Here is a 25,848-nt window from a genome sequence, read left to right on the forward strand (position 1 = left end):
ACACCTCCACATACGTTTGGAATGCGGCGTATTTCTGTTATTCTGTTATTCTTTCTGTGTTAAACTGAAGTGTGTTGTTTGTTCAGAGACTGTAGTGCTCTTAAATGTATTGAAAATATCCTTAGACCTTTTAAACGTTCTTCCGTGTTTCTCCCTCGTTTTGGCTGTTTGTTGTTATAGGGTTTGATTTTTAAAATGCTTAAGGTTTTTTTCTCTCTGTGGTCATATTTTAATATTCACACGTCTGTAATGAGTGTGTTGCATGTCTGTGTTTTATTGGTTGTTGTCTCCCCACAGCATCATTTTGTGGAGCTTTGCAAAACCTGTGTTAATTCTAGTGTACCTGTTTTAATTTTTCTACAATATTCACTCATCATGACAGTAAAATAGGGCATTCTCGTCTACTGCAGTATTGCCTCTCTCAATTAGTAGAAAATGTGGTTAACACCCGGTCATGCATAGGGTGAAAAAATATTGTCATATATCGCGAAATTGATATAATTTAGAAAAATACAGTGATGCACATTTTTGGTCAAACCGACCAGCACAACTCTAATCCAAACTAAATTAAAAAAGTCTAGATTCTAAATGAAAAGTATGAATTATTATTTTTCTTCTTCTTCAGTAAAATTTTTCCAGTCAGTGGTTCATGCATTTTTGATTTCATTTTGATTTGCTGATTCTATTTCATTTTTTAAAGCCAACTCCAGACACTTATTATTTCAGCTGAATATCGAGTTGTACACTGTAATGTGTTAAATTATAGAGGTGAAATGCATTACAAATGCCGTATAATGTTGTCTTTAAGAATGCATCCTATCAGATTTACCTGAGCTCCAGTACAGCTGTGGTATTGAGGGACGGATAGACCCTCCGCACAAAGTTAAGGTCACCCACGTACAGGTTGCCCTCTCCATCACAGGCTACGGCCATCGGCGCCAGCAGCTTGTTGCCCTCTGCCATCCCACTGCAGCTTGGGCAAGAGATGCTGCGTCTTCGGCCGTTACCCATAATGCTGTTAATGATGGGCGGCTGCTGCTGGGAGAGGAAGATGTTCTCGCCGCTGCCCTTATGAAGAATTCCTGTGTGAAATAAATCAAACACTGTCACTAAATGCAATTGAGTGAGATTTCAAACATGACATATTTCTAATGGTCTTTACACGCACAAATGTGATGCTTAAATGAAAGCATCAATTTCTACACTGTGACATATTTATTGCATTTCGTGATCAATAGCGTGAAACCAGCAGTCATTAAAGACCTCATAATCATCAATAATGACAAAAAAAAACCTCAAACAGAGAATTTTACCCTAATACAGTGATGAAATTATGAGCAATGACAAATGTGCAGAAAAAGAGCAACATTAGGCAGCGTGTGCATGTTATTTTATAATCCACTGGCATGCCCTCCATCCCTGTGTAATGATTTGACTTCCCAGTAGTCAAAGTGAAATTTTTAAAAGGTCTGACGATAAACAGGTGTGAAACAGCATGCATAACTTCTGTTCTATAATGGTGGTTAATACCAACACTTTTCACACAGTGTGAGTCAGTAATGATTGTAAGATTGTAATGATTGTAATGAAATACTTTTTTTTCTTGGAGAAGCTTTTTAGGCCGTCAGCTGTAGGGATGACCTGTCTCTTTTTCATTTCACAAAAGTAAGTGCCTCATAGATAATAGAACTCAGCTTAGTGTAATTAGTATTATTGAGTGTTTATTTTCTATCTATCTATCTATCTATCTATCTATCTATCTATCTATCTATCTATCTATCTATCTATCTATCTATCTATCTATCTATCTATCTATCTATCTATCTATCTATCTATCTATCTATCTATCTATCTATCTATCTATCTATCTATCTATCTATCTATCTATCTATCTATCTATCTATCTATCTATCTATCTATCTATCTTATCTATCAATCTATCTATCTATCTATCTATCTATAATGGGCCCTCTTAACCTCTAAATATATCAACCATTAGAAAGCTATTGTGTTCTCTTGACACTTATCAAGTGAGTATCATTGTTATACTGTATTATAATATGCAAGATTTTGATTTATTTTATTCACATGCATTAAGAGTGTATGTGTGAGTAGGCCAATTCACAAAGAAATATCGTTGCTGTGTTCGGGATGCCTATTTTGATCATTTTGACTACTTGGGTACTTGACAAGGAGATTAAAAGGAACCCATTTTTATTGTGTGTGTGTGTTTTATAAATATGCATAACATATGTTCTGGAAACCCTGGTGACCCTGTAGAAGAGGATAAAAGTAGATTGGAGGATAGAGAGATGGATGGATTATCTGGAAACTTCTTACTTTCTGTTAAGCTGACACTGTATGTTTGGTCTACCCAGCATTAAAGTACCATTAAATGTATAAACAAAAAAACAAAACAAAAAAATAACTGTCATTATTCTCATGATTTTTGAATGAAGAAAATGAAGCAGTATTAATGTACAATTTGGGAATTTGATCTAAATACATTTTATTTTAATATTATTTTATTTACATTCTTCTGCAGACTCCTTTGGAGCTTCCTGCAACCAACTGAACCAAAAATGCCACAGCAACAACTTAAGACAAATAAAAAATGAAGCCCTGTTTTGAAAATCTGTGTACAGTTAATTTCATAACTTCCAATAACAGTCAAATAACAAATCCCACAATTAATGCATTTCCATGGCTAATCATTGATGTCACTTGTGAGTTCACATGCCCTTCCCTATCGAGTGCATTGACTTGTTTGAATGGCCATTTTGGTATCGTACCACTGCGGATGTTCAGCATGTGGTGTTTGTCTAGAGACCAGCCGCCCAGGTTCGAGGGGTTGAGCTCATATCCCTGCAGCACAGCTGTCCTCTTCTCCCACAGGATCTGACTGGGACACGTCTCATACTCATACCCCACGGACACTAAAGAGAAAGATTGACAGATTGAAAGAGGATAGAAAAGAAATGTGAAGAATGAAGGAGAAAATGACAGAGAGGGAAGACACTTAGAGGAAGAGCAAAGCTGTGCTATCTTAATTAAACACTCCATCACCGATCGGGGACATAACAATTCATTAGCTCACAGGAGGAACTTGCCGCTGGCATACACAATAATGGATGAGAGACAGACAGTCTCATTAAACTCAGAAACTATCTGTGTTTTGGAGCTCAAATTAAGAGAAGACACTGGGGAACAGACAAAGGCGTAGACAAGAAACAAGATAACAGTTGAAATACACCTGTTTCCATGACTCCATATATCACTTACCCAAAGCCTCAGTCAGACCGTAGACCCTCTGCCTGTAGGCATCAGTCTTGTCCCAGATATAAGTGTACGCCAGATTAGGGGAGGCATGGAACCATTTCTGGAGGAGATGGCCCTCCACGGCCACCATCAGGTGCACTTTGGCCAGGCTGAGAGGCACTAGAGCTGGAGTCATGATCACCTTAAGCAGCGAGAGGTAGCCTGAGGTCCTGGAGCTCAGATAGCAAAGTTTAAGACTAGTGCCGGGAATTTCCACCTGCTCGTGAAGGACCTGGAAAGAGAGAGGAAGGAAAAAATAATGTTAAATAATAAAAATAAAAAAAAAACTCTTGCAGCTGCCATCAGTCTTGAAAAACTGTCTCAGAAAGAAAATAAAAGAGATGGAAAGTGAGCAGCTGAGAGAAACTGATTGCAAGAAGGGAATGAAAATGGAGATTAACAACAAAAGACCAGCCAAGAGTGAATAGGAAGAGTAATAGAGAATATATGATGCAAATAAAAAGCCAACAGAGGAGTGTAACGACCTACACGAATATGACAGAAATGAGATGTGATGGGAGCGGTGTTGAATGTGGCACCTGGCTCTCGGGGAGAATGTGTCTCTCTGAAGGGTTGGAGCTGAAGAAGGAGGACAGTGGGGAGGGAAGCACCACAGGATCGGGCCTGACAAAACCACTCAGGTCACATCTGCCCGTGGTTTTCTCCTCTGTTTGTAGCACCAGGGTGTCCATAGCGTAGAAGCGATTCCAGGGCAGCCACACCGTCCGCTCCTGACTCAAAAACGGAGCCCGCTCGAACCGCAAAGTAAGAGAGCCTCCGCCGTTGGCCACCAGATCAAAACTAGGGAGAATCGGCATAGAAAACATACTTCAGTACATATTCAACGGCAAAAGGGGGTCAGATAATTTGATGTTACTCACGTTCCATCCTGGCGGGTCATGGTGTGACCATAGTGAGGGTACTTCACAAAGGTCACGTTGACGCCCACCAACGGAGTGCCATCTGAGGTCAAAACCTGACCTCGAATTAGAGATGCCAGGCTGCACACACACACACACACACACACACACACACACACACACACACACACACACACACACACACACACACACACACACACACACACACACACACACACACACACACACACACACACACACACACACACACACACACACACACACACACACACACACACACACACACACACACACACACACACACACACACACACACACACAAATACAAAAAGCAATATTAGAACATGATAAACCATATAATTGAATCCATCACAGCATATGGCAGATGAGGTACCTGGCATTGAAGGGGTTGATTCCTGGGATGATGTGAGTGCTGTCTTTACCCACAAGCATCTTGATTCTGTCATAAAAGGAAGGGACTTTCTGGACCTCTGATTGGCTCTGCTGAATGACCTGGAGTGGGTCACGTGATCCACGGCACAGAGGATTGGTCACACAAGAGCTCTGCGTGCAGCAGTCCGGATCCATGCAGTCAACAAGACCATCTGAGTGGAAAAGATGTCACCACATGTCATAAAATCTTTAGATCTGTAGCATGCATTAGCAGTGTGACACATGAATTTTGTATGACGATAAACCCACACTAGGGCTGTCACGATACCAAAAATCCAGTTTGTGGTAGAAATGCCAGTGTCAATTCCTCAATATCTACTGAATATGTAATATTCACAACAGAATAAAGCCTTCACATTTTTCTCAGTCAATTTTTGCAGCATTTTTGCAGAGCATTTTCTAATGTACATTACCATTCAAAAGTTTGTGGTCAGTAAGATGTTTTTAAAATTAATTAATTATTTTATTCCGCAAGGATGCATTAAATTGATTAGTTACAGTAAATGCATTTATAATGTTACAAAATATTTATATTCTATTTGAATAAATACTGTTCTTTTGAACTTTCTATTCATTAAAGAACCCTGAAAAAAAATCACGTTTCCACAGAAATATTAAGCAGAACAACTGTTTTCAACATTGATAATAATAAGAAATGTTACTTGAGTACCAAATCAGCATATTACAATAATTTCCGAAGGATCATGTGACACTAAAGACTGGAGTAATGATGCTGAAAATTCAGATAAATTACATTTTAAAATATTAAAATAGAAAAATGTGCGGAGATACAAACTGTCAAGAAAGAGAAAGTTGGCTCAAGTTTTGAAGGAGGAGAATGTCGGTTCCCAACGACATTTGTGGATGCGCAACATTATAAGGGGAAGAAAAAAGTATGGTGCTTACAATAATTCACCCTTCGCTGCAAGTTTGATTTACAGGCGATCTGACCAATCACATCGCTGAATCTGCCATTTTGTCTGACAAGGCAGTCAGGAGTAGTAGATTAACGTTGGTGGACTTGAACTTGAAAAACGGTGTGTACTGACGTCTTTCCGCGGTTGAAACAACATTTCTTTTAGTGCTCATTCATGTTTATTTCGTGCTTATCAATGAACTACAAGGAAGAGATAATCGGTTCACGAGCAGCTTTAACTGAGGTGCTACAGCGATGACGACACATTAAAGAGCCACAAAATGATATTTATTGTTTAAATTTCTATAAAAAAAAAAAGACAATTTCAAAGTTTAGACTTTGTTTCATATCAAAATTAACTTGCTCTGTCCTGTCTGTCGGCGTGTTGTCAGTGTCCTCTTTGCTCCGCGTGAGAACGTGTGTGGTGTGAGAGCGCCATGGCTTGTCGTACATAGCAACAGTAACTAAAGGGGGTGGGTGTTTGCGAATGGTCAATTTAGTCCAGGAGTTCCAGTTGGATGATGCGCGGTTTGCGGCATATTTCAGACTTAACAAAGGTCTGTTTGTAGACCTGCTACTGCTGTTTAGTCGATCTACCAGCAACTTCTCAATTTTTCTTGTTGTTATGGAAACAAGTCAGGTCTCGCTACTCGCTTGTCATTGGTCAGCTGTCAAAAAGGCGCTTGACGTAGGGCGTTTTTATCAGAAAAGTTTTATCAGAAGACTTTTTTCAACATGAAAAGACGTGCTGAGCTGCAGAAAAAGACACTCTGAGCTGCAGAAAAAGACTTTAAAAAAGCGCTCACAACTTTTTTGAAAACACGGTTTACTCCATAGCAGGGCCATCGCTAGTGGGGTGAAATGTGGTGACAATTATAGGGGCCCCCAATTCCCAGGGGGCCCACTAAATCCAGTAGTTATGTTATATATTTCCCTACTCTTATGTATCATTATAGTATATACATTTGTATGCCTGAAAGTTCAGCGAAAACCACAAAAACATGCAATTTAGAAGTTTTCCAAATCTCCTCCCTCTCCCCTCCCTAAAAAATTGTTTAGTCCAATGGTTATAATATACAGCTCTGGAAAAAATGAAGAGACCACTTAACATTGAGAAATCAATGTTAAGTGGTCTCTTCATTTTTTCCAGAGCTGTATATCCAAACTAGTTTTTGCGACATTTGAAATATCGACAGAGAATTTATGCGCTAAAGTTAAACGAAAAAAGATTGTCGACATTTGCAAAAAATTATCGATAATTGGCATTTCCATCAGCTATATCGATAAACATTTTGATGCACTAAACCTTTAATGTCCTTTCATGATAAATATGTGCAGCTGCATTTTATCAAAGTACTAAATTTAGTTTGTACTCAATATTATCAACACTATAGAAAGAACTGTATTTTTTTTAATTGACTTGGTTCCAGAAGTACCAGCACATTTGACATCCCAAGCACACAGTTTCATGGTTTCAGAGTGGCAGATGGTTTAAAGCGGCTTCTGAAGTCTCTCTGTTCGGGTGCCATCTTATTCTCAGAGTGTACTTTCGACGAACCCTTCTCAGTTCAAAACCCTGCACTGCTTTGATGTCAAGAGAGGGAGACAAATAATGTGATATGTGATTAAAAAAACATAATTAGCTCAAATGTAGAATTTCTTATCATTATGGAAATTAAATTGAACAAATACTTTTATTTATTCCCATTGTGATAATGAGCCCAGCTGATAGAAGTGATCATTGAATCAAATGATGCTCTAGTTTCGCTCTCTCTACCCCGGTTTCACTTTTAGAGAACTTACATCAAAGTCACATAGGGCATCGCTCACACCCCTGAGAGCTTCCCTTCCTGTTTCATCTTTCTCTCTGTCTCTTTCCGTTTCTTACTGGCTGCGTATCGCAGTGCACTGTACATGCACACCCTTTCAACCCTTCTCCCTAAATGGGTCTTTCTTGATCCGGAACAAACTCACAACAAGCGCCTGTTTCTATAGATGTTTGCTCCATGTTGTTTTGCCTGGTGCTCTCTGATCTCTGAAGCCTCTATGAAGTAACCCCCAAATGAAGAGCAAACAAAAGAGAGAGAAGAAAAAAAACAGGAAGTTGTGCATGTCTGGAGGACGCTTTTCTTTGTGCTGTTTGTGTCTGGGTTAGACTAAACAGTGCCTTCAAACGTCTTCTTTAAGAAGTATTTTGTGATAATCCTTGAAATTGAATCCACAAGAAGTATAATTAAGATGAAATAAATTGCATTACAGCAAATTAAGTTAAATTAAATTGCATGTTTGATTGTCTAGCAGAGATTACTTTCCGATCCCCTTCCCCTTTTTATATATAACTCCCTGTCCTCTCCCTATTCTAATAATATATATTATGAAAGAACATTTAGGTTAGAGGGCCCAAAGTATTTTCACATGCTCTAAGACTAATGTGAGCACAACAACTTAATACCAATGGTAAGGGGTTTGTTTAAACACCTGCATGTTTTGCCATGCCATGTGTATAAGAGAGTGAGAGATAAAGACAAAGCATTTTAAAAAAAGACACAACAAACAGTTCCTTCTAAAAGCCCCTCTGTGCACTTTATTGGTCTAGGGGAGACACTCAGTGCTTAAGCCTGACTCTGAACATCTACCTGTTATATAATCATTCTGCCTAGGGGTAGCTTCAAATCCCTCAATCTGCCATCCAACAGACACATCACCTTTTCATACAGTTGATTGGAGCTGCTCTATCCAGTTGCTCAAAGCTTCTTCATATCACCTAATAAATTGCCACAATTCAGCAGTTGATATATACACATTTTTTAAAATGAATTCTTTATGACTGGGGAAAGGATGGCAAGGCATCAATTCATTTAGAGCAGAGTTTCCGAAATTGGGATTCGTGAGGGAACTGGAAACTGAAAAGCTAATAATGAATTAAATAAAAAACATTGTATATGTATATACATTTTTTGTTATATACATATGGCCTGGTTAAGGAATTTTAATTTTAATTAATTGCATACCTAATATATATATATAAATATATCAAATTAATTAGCCACAATTCATTTTGTGATTCTAGAAGCTTCTAGAACTGTATATCCTTTAATAAAAACTAAAATAATTATCTTGCTTTTATGTTTTTTTTTATTTTAATTTAGATTAAATTTGATTCTTTTTACATATGAGTAACCAACATCAGAGAACCATGAACATGTGAATGTGTTGTTAAATTGTTGAATCAAACATTTCAGAAGTGACTTCAAGTAAATATTTTAGATCAAAGGGAATTGGCTGACAAAAAAGTTTGGGAAAAGGTTTGGGAATTTGGGTTGCAGGATTACTTAAAACTATATATTTAGAGTATAATAATTATTACTCGTATGTAAAAATAATCAAATTCTAATCTAAATTAAAGGGTACATAACACACACCGTTTCTGCCAGTCTCTTGTTAATCTTGAGTACCTATAGAGTAGTATCGCATCCTTCATATCTCTGTGGAGTCTTTGGTTTAATCAGACAGCGCTGCCGATGGCTTCACTAAGCCGAACGAAGCTTGTTAATGGACGTGCTCTTGCTCTCACTCTAGTTGATGTGCACGCACTCATCCGGGAGAAGTGCCCATACAAGGAATTCTGCCCTTTATGCCGTCATACAGCACCACACTCGAAAAAAACTTTCCGAAACGTATTCGAATCCTGAAGGAGTGTATTTGACACAGAAATACTTTGTCATACGTCCAACTCGTTTAAAAAAAAGTTTTGGCCATTTGTAGCATGAGAATCCAACTCTTTAACAGTGTAAATAAGTCAGAATGCATGAAATAGCATTAGACTCCCCCCCCCCCCCCCCCCCTTTTAAAATAAAAAAAACATAAAATAAAGATAATTAGTAATTTTAGTTTTTATTGAAGAATATACAGTTCTAGAAGCTTCTTAATTTGATACATCAATACCTCTAGTTTCTGTAAATAAATAAATAAACTGTCCGATTTTCACATACAATTTGTCTGTTCAAATCAATGCATAATAACGTCAGTCAGGCTGATTCAACATGCAAATTCACTCTCTGACAATAGGTGGCACTTATAAAAGCAGAAATACCCCAGGTACACAGAGCGCTTTGCAACATTCCATTTCTGACGCCTGCTTTTCACAGAGAAAAAAGGAAGTCAACAATATGAATTAATCAGATTTTTGTATTCACTATGGTGTTTATCAAACAACACCAAATACAAGAGTACAGAGACAGGAGAGCCATTTGAGGGTTTTTCCTCTGTTATTCACTGTCCCATAGCAAAATACCTGATAGTGAACGCCAACCAAGTCAGTTTTATATAAATGCAGCTGCTCTGGGCACATGATCAAAAGAGTGAATCTTATTGGTTGGCCAGTTTTATTCACAGTGCGAGGAAATGAAATTAGAAAATTTGATCGCATCGATGGCTTTTTATATTACAATATTTATTGTTGTGTGAACAGGCCTTTACAATAGTAAGATAATAATTGTCCTAACCAAAGTTCTCATCACATCAGCTTTTTTCCCTTAAGTTCTCTTGACAGATACGATGCAGATGAGGCCAAAGGGGAAAGAAACAATTTCTGCATTCATTATGCATTTCTTACCTCCTTCATTGTCCTTATTGTCATTGCAGGAGGTCTCCATGGCAACACTACAGCCTGGCCCTCTCCAGCCAGTGTGACACTCGCAGTGCCAGCTGTTCTGACCCATGATGCATTGCCCATTCCCATTGCACAGCCCTGGACAACCATCTGAAAGAGGAGAGGGAGAGATTGATCAATTGTGTGAATATATTGGATTTAAGATGATTAAGTTTGATGCCCATAAGAAACACAAGGAGAAATGTTACTCGCCACTTAAAACTCACTACCATACCGACTGTCAGACAAAAACTTGATGGACATCTATTATCAATGAACCCAAGCAAAACCATTATGGATGACATTGGTTTGACTGCTGCATTTTGGATGGTGAATTCAGTGTCAAGATGTGTTGTGTGCTCAGAATCCATCAGCTATAATTGTCTGAAAACAATGATGTGAAAACGGTGGCAGAGAGGGAGAACTGTATTCATTAGCATGAAAACAAGCATACTAACACATGCAACCAAAGCGGCATCCATTAGTATTCTTCTTCTGGCTGGACTCCAGAGCTCAACAAGTCATTTAATATTCTTATAGATGTGGATCACACAGTGAAGACTGTGTCCTTTGCTCTGAATGTGATTATAAAACAATGACAACACACACACAAACATAAGCATACACACAAATATGTCTATGTATATGCGCTGATGCAAACATGAGCAAATCAATCAAAACCAAACAACAAAACAGCAACTGAAAAGTCTTTGAAAAAGAAGTCACAGAACCGAGGGAAATGCCTTTGACTAGTTCAAAGCTTCAAAGCAGGGTAAGAGCCTGTGTGTGTGTGTGTGTGTGTGTGTGTTTACCTATGGTGCAGTGTTCTCCGTTCCAGCCCTGTTCACACTGGCACTTGCCATCCCTGCAGGTCCCATGTTTCACACACTGTGGGTTACACAGTCTCTGCTCACAGCTTGAGCCTGTCCAGCCTTCCTCACAGTGGCAAACGCCCCCGACACACACACCATGGCTCCCACAATCTGCTGAACACACCTCTGGAGACACAGAGAGAGAGAGAGAGAGAGTGGTTTTTACTCTTGTTTTTCATCTCTTATATTTATCTTTATTTTATTCCTTCTGTGTTACTTTAATTATTATTGTTTCTTTCAAATGTAAGCAATTTGCAGTTTTAGGGCCACAGTGCAAACCCTCTTTCGGTTTTAAAAAACTACTATCAGGATTTACTAAAGACACGCAGTGAAAAATTAGCACTGAAAAGGCATGGACAGGGCTATTTTTGCATATGCATTTGTAGGAGTTTTCCTTTCAGGCGCAAAATTTATGGGAGGAGAGTATTTAAATCAATCATGCATGGTGATTTACTATGGTTTACGCTATTCAATTTACTGGTGTTTGTGCCATTATTTACTGCCCAAAAAAAGCATGTCTTAAAACAGAGGCTAATTTGAGCTGCTCTTGGTAGAATGCGTTGGTCATTATGGAAATGTTCTGACCGCGTCTGTATTCTTTAATTTGCGCGTTGTCAGTAGATCTCACACAGAACATTCCACTCCCATCGGCGCTTTTTTAAAATTGGTTTCTCACACTAATTTGCCCTGTTTAGTAAATCTGCCCCATATTTTGTTATTTTACTTAATTGCTGTTTGGCTTTGCACTGTTTTAATGATCTGCAGCAACGCTGCAAATGCTTTGGTAACTTAAATAATTACATTGCTAAAAATAACATAAATTATTGTACGGAATACCATGTATGTCAATAGCACACTAAAATAGCTGTATTATTGACATTACTGTTCAAAAGTTTCAAGTCAATAAGACTTTTATTTAGCAAGGATACATTAAATTGACCAAAGGTGACAGTAAAGATATTTATAATGGTACATCTATTTCAAATAACCTATTAATCAAAGAATCCTTCAAAACCCTTGGTGAGCATAAAAGACTTTGTACCGACCCCAAACTTTTGAACATTAGTGTATATCTATATTATCTATTACCTATAAAATATTTGTAAATATGCATATTTGAGAGCAAAAAATGCATCTTATTCAGTAATCACCAATAATCCAGTTTAACAGATCTTACTTTCTAGAGAACTATCTGCGCTGGTTGCACCATGCATATTTCAACCAAATTAATGTTATTAATAAATGGATCTCTTTTATGTTAACAAGAATATATTAAAATTATTTTAGGCATTTTGGATTGCACCTCATCCACAAAAGTTTTGGATTGTTTTTGAATTGTTTCCGCACATTTTTTGAGGTGTGTCTTGCTTTCAAATGAATCACGTGCTAAAACAGCACACGCAGCGAGTGCAAATAAACAACGCTTACAGCGAGCACAATTCATGCTTAGTGAATCCCTCCCAAGAGTGTATATGGATGAAAATGAAAGACTGGGATAAATAGCAGCACAGCTTGAGAAGAGAGGAAGTGAGGAGGTGGAAATCGCTGATGGGAACACACCCGTGGAGCAGTCAGGGCCCATCCAGTTGGGGTCACAGCTGCAGAGGCCCGTGTCAGGGCTGTAGGTTCCGTGGCCGTTGCACTGATCCGGACACTGGGCTCTGGACACATCACATAGCGGCCCAGACCAACCTGGTTTACAGTGGCACTGACCGGACACGCAGCTGCCATGTCCAGAACATGTGGGGTCAAGACAATCCACTGGAGAGAAAGAAATGGAGTGTTTGAAAAAGTCTTTTTCTCTCATTCTCTTTTTTTCTTTTCACTCTCCTCCTCATCTTTCACTTCTCCTTCCTAAACTCACCTCTGGGACCTCAACACTTTCAGAAACCAGCTGCTCATATGAACATGCTCTCAGAGACTCCGTTTATGCCCAATTTCTTAAAAGCCCGATCAATAGACTGGATTTCATCACTTTAACAAAGTTTATTAAGCTTGTATCAGCATGCTTTTATAGTAGACATTTGAAATCTGAGATTCTCAGAGGAAGAGGTTTTTCCGAGAGTGCTGAAAAAAGTTTTGAAAATGAGAAGCTGTCCACACGCTCATTACCTTCCTCGCAGGACTCGCCACGGTAACCCGCTTCACAGGTGCAGCTGCCCTGGGCGCAGGTCCCGTGACCGCCACAGCTGGGGTCGACGCACTGGCCCTGAGGCACGTCACACTCCAGACCCTTCCAGCCGCTGTAGCACATGCACACACCCTTGCTGTACTGCCCGTTCCCACTGCACAGCACGGGACAAGCCACTATAATGGAGACAGAACGAAAGGATGCAGGAGGGAAAACAAATGAGGGAGTGAGGGAAGGACAGAAGACGAGGATGTTTGAGAGGAATTAGTGAAAACCAGCTGCATTGAGAGAAGTTCAGGTATGAAATGTAAGATAAGATAAGAGAAAAATGAAGCATACAGTTAATTCAAATAAATCCAATGAATTGTATGAAAACACCACAAACTGCGCCAATAATCAAATGCATTCTCCTGAACTACCCTGACAAATATGTGGCTGTGGGATGTCAGTTTTGTTTTAGTGAACTGGTTTGTTCACATGAACAAGATTGAAAAGAAAAGAAAAAAAATCACCAATTCCAGTCTCTATGTAGAATCAACTCCATGGCAGAATGTTCCATCTTTTCTATTGAAAGACTGATCTCGTTTTACGTTTAATGCACACTAATCAGAAGTCATTACTTAAAAATCCTCTTTGTTTTCACTGCTGAGATTAAATTATAAATGCTATAATCTGATACATATCATACACTACCGTTCAAAAGTTTCTTATGCTTACCAAGGCTGCGTTTATTTAATGATAAATACAATAAAATCAGTAATGAAAAAAATATATTGTGAAGTATTATTACCATTAAAAATATTTTAAAATGTAATTTATTTCTTTGATGGATCATTACTCCAGTCCTTTAAAAAACACTAATTTGATGCACAAGAAACATTTGTTATTATTATCAGTGTTGAATTATTATTTTTTTTGGTAAAAACGTGATGTATTTTTTTTAGAGATTCTTTAATGACGAACAATTCATACGAACAGCATATATTTGAAGTAGAAATCTTTTGTAATATAATTGTTTTTACTGTCACTTTTGATCAATTTAATGTGTCCTTGTTGAATAAAAGAAAATCTGTTTGTTCAAATGACCCAGATTAAAGATGAATAAAACTCCTTTGTAGAATGAAACCTCTGGTGAAATTTTGTATCTTTTATATCGGGATATAAAAGTACATTTCTTTTTTTCAAGTTTAATGTCACCCTAATCAAGAGTCATTTATTAAAAAACCCAACTTTTTTTGAGCCAGAATATACTGATGTGATTAAATCAGAAATGTTATAATCTGATATTATATAACTATATAATCTGAAACATACCATGTATTGCCCCCTAAAAAAAGTTACAATGTAGTTAGCCAATTTTGTTTACAAAAAAAAAAAAAAAAAGTAGCCTGACTTTAACAAAGTAGCTTGTATCTTATTAAGGTAACTTTGTTTGATAGTTTTTCCAACATTAGCCAGCATAAACTCAAGCTGAGCAGAAACATATCAGAAAATCTTGCAGTTTTCAATGAAAAAAATTGCTTAGAATGAATGAATGTATAAAAAGAAGAAAAGAATCATGCCTCACTCTTTCAGTGTGCGATATTCAGCCTCAAAGGCGGCATAAATGCTGCATGGTCTCTCTGTGTGTAGTGATAAGAAAGACTATGCCATGTGTAATTAAGGTAGAGATTCAGAGGCAATATCAACAGTGCTCCGTGCTTCTCAGAGGAGACAGCATTCGACAGTAATAAACTAGCTGTCTATAGCCTCAGGTGAGCTCACACATATTTCTCTTTACGAAGCCTCCACTGAGAGCACTTCATCAGTCAAAAAGATTGGTCTGGCACAGTAAAGCCAACAAACCCATCAGACATTTTGGCATAACTGAGACGGGATTAATCAGTGATATTGTAATTCATCTGTCTAGATCTCAGAGTGATGTGACAGTGTCATAGAGCCGTTACGACAAATGGCCAGAGCTTATGTACACTGATGATCGGATGACAAATTTTGAGCTTGAGGGACAATTCTGACATATGTTTCACATCAATAACAGCTTCAGAGTTAAACATGTAGAAAATCATTTATAAAACCTATGGCAAATTACACATACAAACTCACTTTAAATAAATCCAGCAGATCACAAAGGTTGTTTGTAAGTCATGCTACATAAAATTCAATATAAAGTTTGATATTACTTAGCTTACATATCACATGTAACATGACAGGGTAAATCTCATGCTCATGTCACATTCACTTCTAAAAGATATAAATATATTAAAATTATTATTTATATTTATACATTTACATAATATAATATTTTGCATATATATATATATATATATATATATATATATATATATATATATATATATATATATATATATATATGTGTGTGTAAAATATTTTTTTGTGTATATATATATATATATATATATATATATATATATATATATATATATATATATATATATATATATATATATATATATATATATATATATATATATACACACACCGATCAGGCATAACATTATGACCGTGAATAGTGAATAACACTGATTATTTCTTCACCATGGCACCTGTTAGTGGGTGGGATATTTTAGGCAGCAAGTAAACATCTCAAAGTTCATGTGTTAGAAGCAGGAAAAATGGGCAAGCGTAAGGATTTGAGCGAGTTTGACAAGGGCCAAATTGTGATGGCTAGACGACAGGGTCAGAGCATCTCCAAAACTGCAGCTCTTGTGGGGTGTTCCCGGTCTGCAGTGGTAAGGATCTATCAAAAGTGGTCAAAGGAAGGAACAGTGGTAAACCGAGGACAGGGTCATGGGCGGCCAAGGCCCATTGATGCACGTGGGGAGCGAAGGCTGGCCGCATTGTCTAATCAGACCGACGAGCTACTGTAGCTCGAATTGCTCAAGAAGTTCATGCTGGTTCTGATAGAAAGGTGTCAGAATACACAGTGCATCGCAGTTTGTTCCATATGGGTCTACATAGCCGCAGACCAGTCAGGGTGCCCATGCTGACCCCTGCACACAACCGAAAGGGCCAACAGGAGGCATGTGAACATCAGAACTGGACCATGGTGCAATGGAAAAAGGTGGCCTCACGTAGATGGCCGGGTGCGTGCGTCACTTGGGGAACACATGGCACCAGGATGCACTATGGGAAGAAGGCAAGCCGGTGGAGGCAGTGTGATGCTTTGGGAAATGCTCTGCTAGGAAACCTTGGGTCCTGCCATCCATTTGGATGTTACTTTAACACGTACCACCAACCTAAGCGTTGTTTCAGACCATGTACACCCTTTCATGGAAACGGTATTCCCTGGTGGCTGTGGCCTCTTTCAGCAGGATAATACGCCCCGCCCCAAAGCAAAAAGGGTTCAAGAAAGGTTTGAAGAGCACAACGAGTTTGAGGTGTTGGATTTCAAATTTCCCAGATCTCAATCCAATCGAGCATCTGTGGGATGTGCTGAACAAACAAGTCCGATCCATGGAGGCCGCACCTCGCAACTTATAGGACTTAAATGATCTGCTGCTAACATCTTGGAGCACACCTTGGGGTCTAGTGGAGTCCATGCCTCGATGGGTCAGGGATATTTTGGCAGTAAAAGGGGGACCAACACAATATTAGAAAGGTGATCATAATGTTATGCCTGATCTGTATATATATATATATATATATATATATATATATATACAGTGAGGAAAATAAGTATTTGAACACCCTGCTATTTTGCAAGTTCTCCCACTTAGAAATCACGGTGGGGTCTGAAATTGTCATCGTAGGTGCATGTCCACTGTGAGAGACATAATCTAAAAAAAAAAAATCCAGAAATCACAATGTATGATTTTTTAACTATTTATTTGTATGATACAGCTGCAAATAAGTATTTGAACACCTGTCTATCAGCTAGAATTCTGACCCTCAAAGACCTGTTAGTCTGCCTTTAAAATGTCCACTTCCACTCCATTTATTATCCTAAATTAGATGCACCTGTTTGAGGTCGTTAGCTGCATAAAGACTGTCCACCCCATACAATCAGTAAGAATCCAACTACTAACATGGTCAAGACCAAAGAGCTGTCCAAAGACACTAGAGACAAAATTGTACACCTCCACAAGGCTGGAAAGGGCTACGGGGAAATTGCCAAGCAGCTTGGTGAAAAAAGGTCCACTGTTGGAGCAATCATTAGAAAATGGAAGAAGCTAAACATGACTGTCAATCTCCCTCGGACTGGGGCTCCATGCAAGATCTCACCTCGTGGGGTCTCAATGATCCTAAGAAAGGTGAGAAATCAGCCCAGAACTACACGGGAGGAGCTGGTCAATGACCTGAAAAGAGCTGGGACCACCGTTTTCCAAGGTTACTGTTGGTAATACACTAAGACGGCATGGTTTGAAATCATGTATGGCACGGAAGGTTCCCCTGCTTAAACCAGCACATGTCCAGGCCCGTCTTAAGTTTGCCAATGACCATTTGGATGATCCAGAGGAATCATGGGAAAAAGTCATGTGGTCAGATGAGACCAAAATATAACTTTTTGGTCATAATTCCACTAAACGTGTTTGGAGGAAGAAGAATGATGAGTACCATCCCAAGAACACCATCCCTACTGTGAAGCATGGGGGTGGTAGCATCATGCTTTGGGGGTGTTTTTCTGCACATGGGACAGGGCAACTGCACTGTATTAAGGAGAGGATGACCGGGGCCATGTATTGCGAGATTTTGTGGAACAACCTCCTTCCCTCAGTTAGAGCACTGAAGATGGGTTGAGGCTGGGTCTTCCAACATGACAATGACCCGAAGCACACAGCCATCCTGGGATCAAGGAGTGGCTCTGTAAGAAGCATATCAAGGTTCTGGCGTGGCCTAGCCAGTCTCCAGACCTAAACCCAATAGAGAATCTTTGGAGGGAGCTCAAACTCTGTGTTTCTCAGCGACAGGGCAGAAACCTGACTGATCTAGAGAAGATCTGTGTGGAGGAGTGGGCCAAAATCCCTCCTGCAGTGTGTGCAAACCTGGTGAAAAACTACAGGAAACTCCTCTGTAATTGCAAACAAAGGCTACTGTACCAAATATTGACATTGATTTTCTCAGGTGTTCAAATACTTATTTGCAGCTGTATCACACAAATAAAAAGTTAAAAAATCATACATTGTGATTTCTGGATTTATTTTTTTTAGATTATGTCTCTCACAGTGGACATGCACCTACGATGACAATTTCAGACCCCTCCATGATTTCTAAGTGGGAGAACTTGCAAAGTAGCAGGGTGTTCAAATACTTATTTTCCTCACTGTATATATATATGTAGCATTTTTATTTAAATTTTTAAGTAATTTATTCAGTTCTATTCTCATTTTTGTAATGCACTAAATACAACGTTATTGTACATTCATTTTACTGGGTGGATGTGCTTGATTTTTAAGGAATCATGAATGAAGAAATAATATTTTCCTTGATCTTTTGACATATAAGAGGCCATTATACTAAAAAAATATCCTGTAAGTTTTAGAACTCAAAACTTCCTTGTTAGTCCAAAAACAGGTTTTATTGAAACCAAGCTGCCAAAATGACTCATTTCGTATTTTGTCAAAATGTGATGTCAAAGTGCGACAAAAGAACACCTATGCAGAAGGTTTTGGCATTTATGGGGTTAATGCGTTGGATTGTTGGATACAGAAGACAGCACAGAGAACTTTTGTTATTGTTTTGATCAAAGCCATTCGCTGTACGCTTCAGTGAGCGACATCTCCTGTTTTGTCATCGGTAAGACGTTACAACACGTTTAATTTGATTTAAAACACGACTCTGCAAATGACAATGTTAGGTTTTTTACTTTACAGAAAAGGATGAATATAAGAATGACAGTGTGACAAACAATGGTATATTCATTCATAATTCCATTTACACAAAACACCGTAAATCCTCCTGTCATTTATAACTGTGGTAATTCACTTCAACCTTATTTGTGACAATCAAGACTTATAAAGCATCTGTAATACGCATGAATGTTTCACATTGTTGGCAAATTTTTCAACTATGTAACGAGATATTTTTCAACATCAGATTTTTTCAAAACAATTTCACATGTGTAATGACAATGAAAATGATTTTAATATGCAAAACTTTTACCCAATCATAGCAGCGGGCGTTTATTTCCAAGTCTTGAATGCAACACGCCAGAGATGTTCACAAGTCTTTCATCTGGAGTCAGTCTTTTGTCACGAGTCCGAGTCGAGTCTCAAGTCATTAAAGGGTAACAAAACCCTAAACCAACTTTTTTTAGTTAATGATCTGTAATACTGGGGCTTTATTAATGCTGTTCATTGTTTCGAGTAAATGTTTTGACATTTGAGTATAAAGTGTTTTAATTCTATAAAATATGGTGTAAACCGCCAAAGTGCTGCTCTCTTAAGGTTGAACGGTGGCTACTGCAGTTGAATTTTCCTATTGGACGTTGTGGTACATCGTGACGTAGGATGGTACTTCCAACGTCTCACTATCCGCGCCCCTGGCACGAGCTCCCCACGCCCTCAGAAATGTTTCCCCCAATCACACGATGAGAACGGCTTCACTCCAGTATGAACTGTCATGTTACATGAAGTAGAAACATTATGAATGAAACTCACTTGACACTTGCTTTAACATTGTATTGAAGAAAATACGGTTAAATAATGCAGTTGTCAGTACACGTCAGGCTTTTCTTGCGATATTATTGCCGCCCGTCATGTGTACAGATAATTTTCATACATGAGACGCGCTTTCAAACCCTGACACGCAAGTGGTTGCCACGGACGCAGATAGATTAGGTCAGTTCTCTTGCGCGGCTGCTTCACTAGCATCGTCGGCATCGGGAGTTAACGCAGTTTGAGCAGCGGCTCGCATTGATAAGGCTCCGGGTTTGTGTCTGTTACAGACAATCCACCCTCCTCCACTTCAGGTGAAGGTAGGAGAATGACCACTCTGTTGCAAAGCTGGCGTCACTCCAGTCATTCTCCATCTTTGCGACTCGCGAGTCAGATAGCTGTCAATCAATCCGTCACTGCGGGTCTCAGGTGCACGCCCTCCGCTCAGCCCACTTTTCCAGCATTTTTTGAAAATTGCCAGTGGGTGGAGTTAAGCTCTGAGCAGGGGTTTAGTTACCCTTTAAATAAAAAAAAAAAAAATCTCGTATTCAAAAATCAATTTTTCGGGGGGGAATTTCGAAAAAAATATATGACCTTTCTATCATCTGTTTTGTTTGTAATAAATGTCATAAGATGTAAGAGATACATCCAGCCTGTTACGTTATAATCCATTATAATGTACAATACAAAACAATTGTCTTGGCAACAAGACGAGTATTAGTTATTTTCAATACAGTGGACACAAGATGGTGCCAGTCATTGACGACAGTCATTATCAGAAAATATCAAACCTCGGAATGTTTCCAGTTTTAATCAATAGAAAACTGTACAAATGCTGATTGCGAAACATTAAAATTTGCGCTTTAAGTAATAAATGGATTAACATCTTCCTCTGTCTCATAGACACACATTAAGAGAGAGAGAGAAAAGCTGCATATACTACGAAAAGATTGATAAAAGTAAAACGTAGTGCTAGGTTTAAAGGTTGGATTTTATTCATGTTTTAACAGACTGACAATCCAAAAGAACCATGCAGCTACATCACAGTATAACAGCGAGCTGTGTGAGGTAATGTTACTAACGTTTGTGGATGCGATGTCTAATAAAATCTGATGTTGTCATTCCGGTGTCTTTAATTGTTTTCCACAGATTCTTTGCATCTAGCTGATCTGCAGGGTAATAAATCCAAATGTGAGAACATATGGCACGATGGAACCTGTCATGTTTCATGGGACTCTTATGACATTTCGGAGTTTACGAGGAAAATACAAGGACATAATCAAATTCTATGAAAAGGGTCCGATCTACCATGTCACGCATATGTGAAGCATATATTATAACATTCAAATAAAGCAAAAAATCTTTATTTACTATATCAGTAGTTCAACTAAAATATCTTCATTTGTGTTCCGAAGATGAACGGAGGTCTTACGAGTGTCGAAAGACATGAGGGTAAGTAATTAATGACAGAATTTTCTTTTTTGGATGAACTAACCCTTTAAGGATTAAAGACTTGCAATATTCACGAGTCCTTTTTGTCGAGTCGAGTCAAGTCTGAATTCATTTCAGGTCGAGTCCGAGTCAAGTATGAAGTCACTTAAAATGCGACTTGAGTACAACTTGAATCCAACTCACTAACTCGAGAGCCCATCTCTGCGATGCGCCCATCAAAACTGAGTGTTCGAAGGAGAGGGTCAAAAACAGGATAGAAAAAGCCTATTACTTCTAAATTAGAAATAATTTTTGTAAAAATATTGATAACATTATAAGTGAACCTCAGAGAACATTATAAAGTGAATATAATTTTTTTCATGCCCCCTTTTAAAACAATATGCCACAATGTGAAAAATCCTATTAAAAAACAAATAATTTATTTGCATTTATAAATGTGAAAGTGAGGTGTTATTTAATGCACAAAATGTTTTTATACAACACAGCTTTTCTGTAAGAAAAAATGTTTTGACAAATTCTGCAATGTGAAACAACATTATTTGAACGTAAACACTCTTGCGGTGTGACAGTAAACGGTACCTTTGGAGCAGTCCGTGCCGTGGAACCCTGGGAAGCAATGACACGCTCCTGACATGCACTCTCCGTTGCCATGGCAATTCTGGGGGCACTCTTCCACCGAGTCTGAGACGACACATAAGAGACGCACACATTTTACAACCCTCAGTTATTAATGAGGGACAATGGAATGTAACATTCACGAACCTAGAAGACCTTTTAAACGCTGCTGTCTGACAGAAGAAAGCTAGTTCACTATGAACTGTCTTGCATTTTGTGAGATAATCTTTTACACAGCATGGTGCAACTTTCAGTCAGCGTTATTGACAGTTCAGTGGCAATGTGCGAATTACTGTGACACATTTCACCATAGCCTTATGGGAAATTTAACACTATGGCTGTGGTAAAATTATGCTTTCAAATCATCAGTAGCCATCAACCGAATGTTAGATACACACATTAATACAGTATGTGATAATTTGATCTCCAGATCTAAGAGGCCACAAGACACAATGTATGTGTATGTGTGTGTGTGTGTGTGTGTGTGTTGTCCAGATATACCCTACGTTACAAGGACAAAATATCCCCACAAAGATTGCAATATCCGAAATCCTTGTCCGTGTGGGGACATTTTTTTGGTCCCCATGAGGAAAACGGCTTATAAATCAGACTAAGTGATGTTTTTTGAAAATGTAAAAATGCTGAAAGTTTTGTGTGATGGGTAGGTTTAGGGTTAGGGTTAGTGTAAGGGAATAGAATATACGGTTTGTACAGTATAAAAATCATTATGTCTATGGAAAGTCCCCATAAAACATGAAAACACAATGTGTGTGTGTGTGTGTGTGTGTGTGTGTGTGTGTGTGTGTGTGTGTGTGTGTGTGTGTGTGTGTGTGTTTCTTTTCAAACTGAATAGTTAAGCATATACAATATAGTGGACCCAGAAAATATTTGGACACTTAAGCCACACTTAAAAATGTATGAATGTCATTCTATTAGATAGTAATATCAAAGTGGCATCTGCAAACAAATGATGATAGCGCTTTTCTCCAAACTAATTTCACTTTTCTGAATCATTTTTTGCAGTGACTTGTAAACAACTGATCTCAAGGTTATTTTGAGTGGATGTATGAAATTGGTTCTCAGACCAGAAAGTGTGCAAATACTTTTTAGTCTTTTTTATCTTTTTAAACCAAACATACTTCTTTTGTGAAATCCCTTGAAAAGTGTGCATATGCTACTTGGTTTGATACTCTGTTATATAATGCAGTGGCATTCATTCATTTTAAGTAGCTTAAGTACCCAAGTACTTTTAGCACTTTATGGACTACTTCAGACAGAAGACTCTCTGAATTTTGTTTTAAATAGTTCAGTTGCTTGTAATCTCATCAGCAAAAAACACAACAAACACACACACACACACATACACACACACACACACACACACACACACACACACGTCTGGTTCGCAATCTTTGTAGGGACTCTCCATAGATGTAATGGTTTTTATACTGTACAAAACTGTATATTCTATCCCCTTACACTAACCCTACCCCTAAACCTACCCATCACAGAAAACTTTCTGCATTTTTACATTTTCAGAAAAACTCTTTCTGTATGAGTTATAAGCTTGTTTCCTCATGTGGACCTCAATTTAGGTCCCCACAGTGACATGAGTCCCCATGAGTCTATGTGCATTCAGGTTGAAGTCCCCACCGAGATAGAAAAACATGCACACACACACAGTTTTTATAAGAAGATTATTATGCTCACTAAGGCTGCATTTATTTAAATGCAGCCTTAAATTATATAAAATAAAAATAATAATTTATATAATTTAAAATAATAGTTTTCTACTTTAAAATATTTTATTTTCTACTTTAATACTTTAAATGTAATTTAGTCATTTTATGGCAAAGATTAATTTTATGAAAAATATTTATTATTGCATCTTACATTTCTTATTATTATCAATGTTAAAAAAAGCAAATTTTCTGCTTAAAATTTTTGTGGAAACTTTAATAAAAAAAACTTTTTCAGGATTCTTTAATAAATAGAACGTTCAAAAGAACAGCATTTCTATTCTATTGTTATTTTTTTTGTAACAATGTAAAACATTGTAAAACGCCTTGACTGTCACTTTTGATCAATTTAATGCATCCTTGCTAAATAAAACTTGATTTTAATAAAAAAATTATAAAGAAAAATCAGTAGTGTATGTAATATCTAAAATATATATTTACAAACCCAATTCAAAACATTCATATTTGATTATAAATCTGATTAATATAAGATTTTATTATTACTTTATATGCTTTTTTTTTTTTTTTTTTTAGATGATTTGGGACAAAATTCCTTTGCATATTGAAGCATACAACAGTTGCTATGTTCTGAATTTTGAATGAGTGAACAAGTGAGAGGTCTATGCATGAATATTTAAACACACAATATATACAGTACATGAATATGTAAAAGACAGCAATGCCTCCTATACGATTCATGAGTTCAGCATCACTGCCTGATATCATGACAGACATGAGGTCAAACTTCCACTTTTCCATCCCTTACTGACAGCTCCTCTCAGCTGATGTACAAGAAAGCCTCGAAGTTGGCATTGCGCTTATGCAAAGTCATCACTATGACAGCCTTTGTAGATATAGTGAATATTGACTAAACTGCCTGAACAAACATATTTCAGTGCTTACTTTTATTTTACAAATACAACGATTCCTTGTGTGGCCTAAAGAGAAATGTAAGTGAAAACAATAAAAGCAGCTCTCCTTCAACTACACTGAAATATAATATGAGGTTAAGAGTGGACCATGTGTACAGTGTAAGCTGCTTGGAGTGAAATGCATCCTCTAAATAGAAGGTCACCAAGCAACCAAGTTTCTATTTTACCATCTTCTTTTTAAATATGTTGACTTAGTGTGTAAATAAAAGCTGGAGGTGTGTACCTAGAGCCACAGTGCTGAATGAGACTGCCTCTTTCTCTTTGCCATCGTTGTAGAAGGCCAAGTGCCAGGTGCCGGGGTCCAGATACTGCACAAAGATCGCCTCATTCTGGACAACGGTCTGAATACTGCGCCGCTCACGGGGAGACTCAATAACGCTCCACTTCTCCTTTCCATCCAGCCTTTCCATATAGTCATACTGAAGAGACACAGAGAGAAAAGTGAGGACAGAGGGAGAAAACAATGTAGCTACAGGACGTCATCTTCACTAAACACTGTAACGACAATCAAAAAAGTCAAATTAAATCAAAATGTAGAGGAGATAACAACTCTGAAATGTGACAAGACACGTGTTAAGAATGCTGAAGACAAATATGCAGCGATAATTTGGAAATCATTTACAATTCATTATAAAAAGTTGCTAAACAAAAAAAAAGCCTGTCTACACAGATGGTCTCTTCATGGTAATTAACAAAAACCTGTCTTTTTAAGGAGGAACATAATAGGGAACCAGATTTCCTTGCTCTAGCTCACATACGGTCCCATGAAATGGCGATAAACCCCAATTTTCAATGGTTGAGTTTTGTCGGATCAGTATGTTAACCCTTTTGGTGTTTGCTAGGGCAGTTTGAACATAACCAATAGATTTAGATATCAACACTTGAGTAGTCTCAAAAGCAGCCTGTTTATTTCTAAATCAGATAGATGATGGAAAGTGTTCATGAAAAACAAATTAGGTCTATTAATGGTGCAAAAAATATTAACTTACATTAGCTAGGATGGAAATCATCAGGATTTTAGAGAATCTTCAGGATTTTAGTGTGGAGTAGTCCAGTCTGGATTTTAATAATTCTGATTTAGATTCTGATTCCAGTTCCTAAAAATTCTATTAAGGACTCGTATAAGGAATCATTAAAAAGAAGCGGCTCATAAATTTGCAACACAGTTGTCCTAGCAAAGACATAATGTCTGTTTAGTGCTCATTATATTATTTTTAATAATATACTTTGTCTCTCATCATATTCAATTGAGACGTTAAGGTTATGAGCGTTAA

At 37.8% G+C, this 25,848-nt stretch overlaps 1 protein-coding gene across 2 annotated transcripts in view; it reads right to left on the reverse strand.

Annotated features, from left to right (window-relative positions):
• Positions 1-25,848, reverse strand: part of tenm2b (teneurin transmembrane protein 2b) — a gene marked incomplete at its 5' end in the record, with an annotated part of 256,725 nt that overhangs the window by 13,036 nt on the left and 217,841 nt on the right. For both annotated transcript variants that reach the window (XM_079834802.1, XM_079834803.1), the window contains 12 exons: positions 830-1,082; positions 2,793-2,936; positions 3,283-3,550; positions 3,858-4,119; positions 4,200-4,319; positions 4,594-4,804; positions 10,184-10,330; positions 11,032-11,217; positions 12,652-12,852; positions 13,204-13,398; positions 21,868-21,969; positions 24,798-24,993. In XM_079834802.1, the coding sequence (XP_079690928.1) occupies positions 830-1,082; positions 2,793-2,936; positions 3,283-3,550; positions 3,858-4,119; positions 4,200-4,319; positions 4,594-4,804; positions 10,184-10,330; positions 11,032-11,217; positions 12,652-12,852; positions 13,204-13,398; positions 21,868-21,969; positions 24,798-24,993 (2,285 nt within the window). The remainder of the gene's footprint in view (positions 1-829; positions 1,083-2,792; positions 2,937-3,282; positions 3,551-3,857; positions 4,120-4,199; positions 4,320-4,593; positions 4,805-10,183; positions 10,331-11,031; positions 11,218-12,651; positions 12,853-13,203; positions 13,399-21,867; positions 21,970-24,797; positions 24,994-25,848) is intronic.

Source organism: Gobio gobio (genome assembly GCF_949357685.1).
Source record: "Gobio gobio genome assembly, chromosome: 14".
In the NCBI taxonomy this organism is placed as follows: Eukaryota; Metazoa; Chordata; class Actinopteri; order Cypriniformes; family Gobionidae; genus Gobio; species Gobio gobio.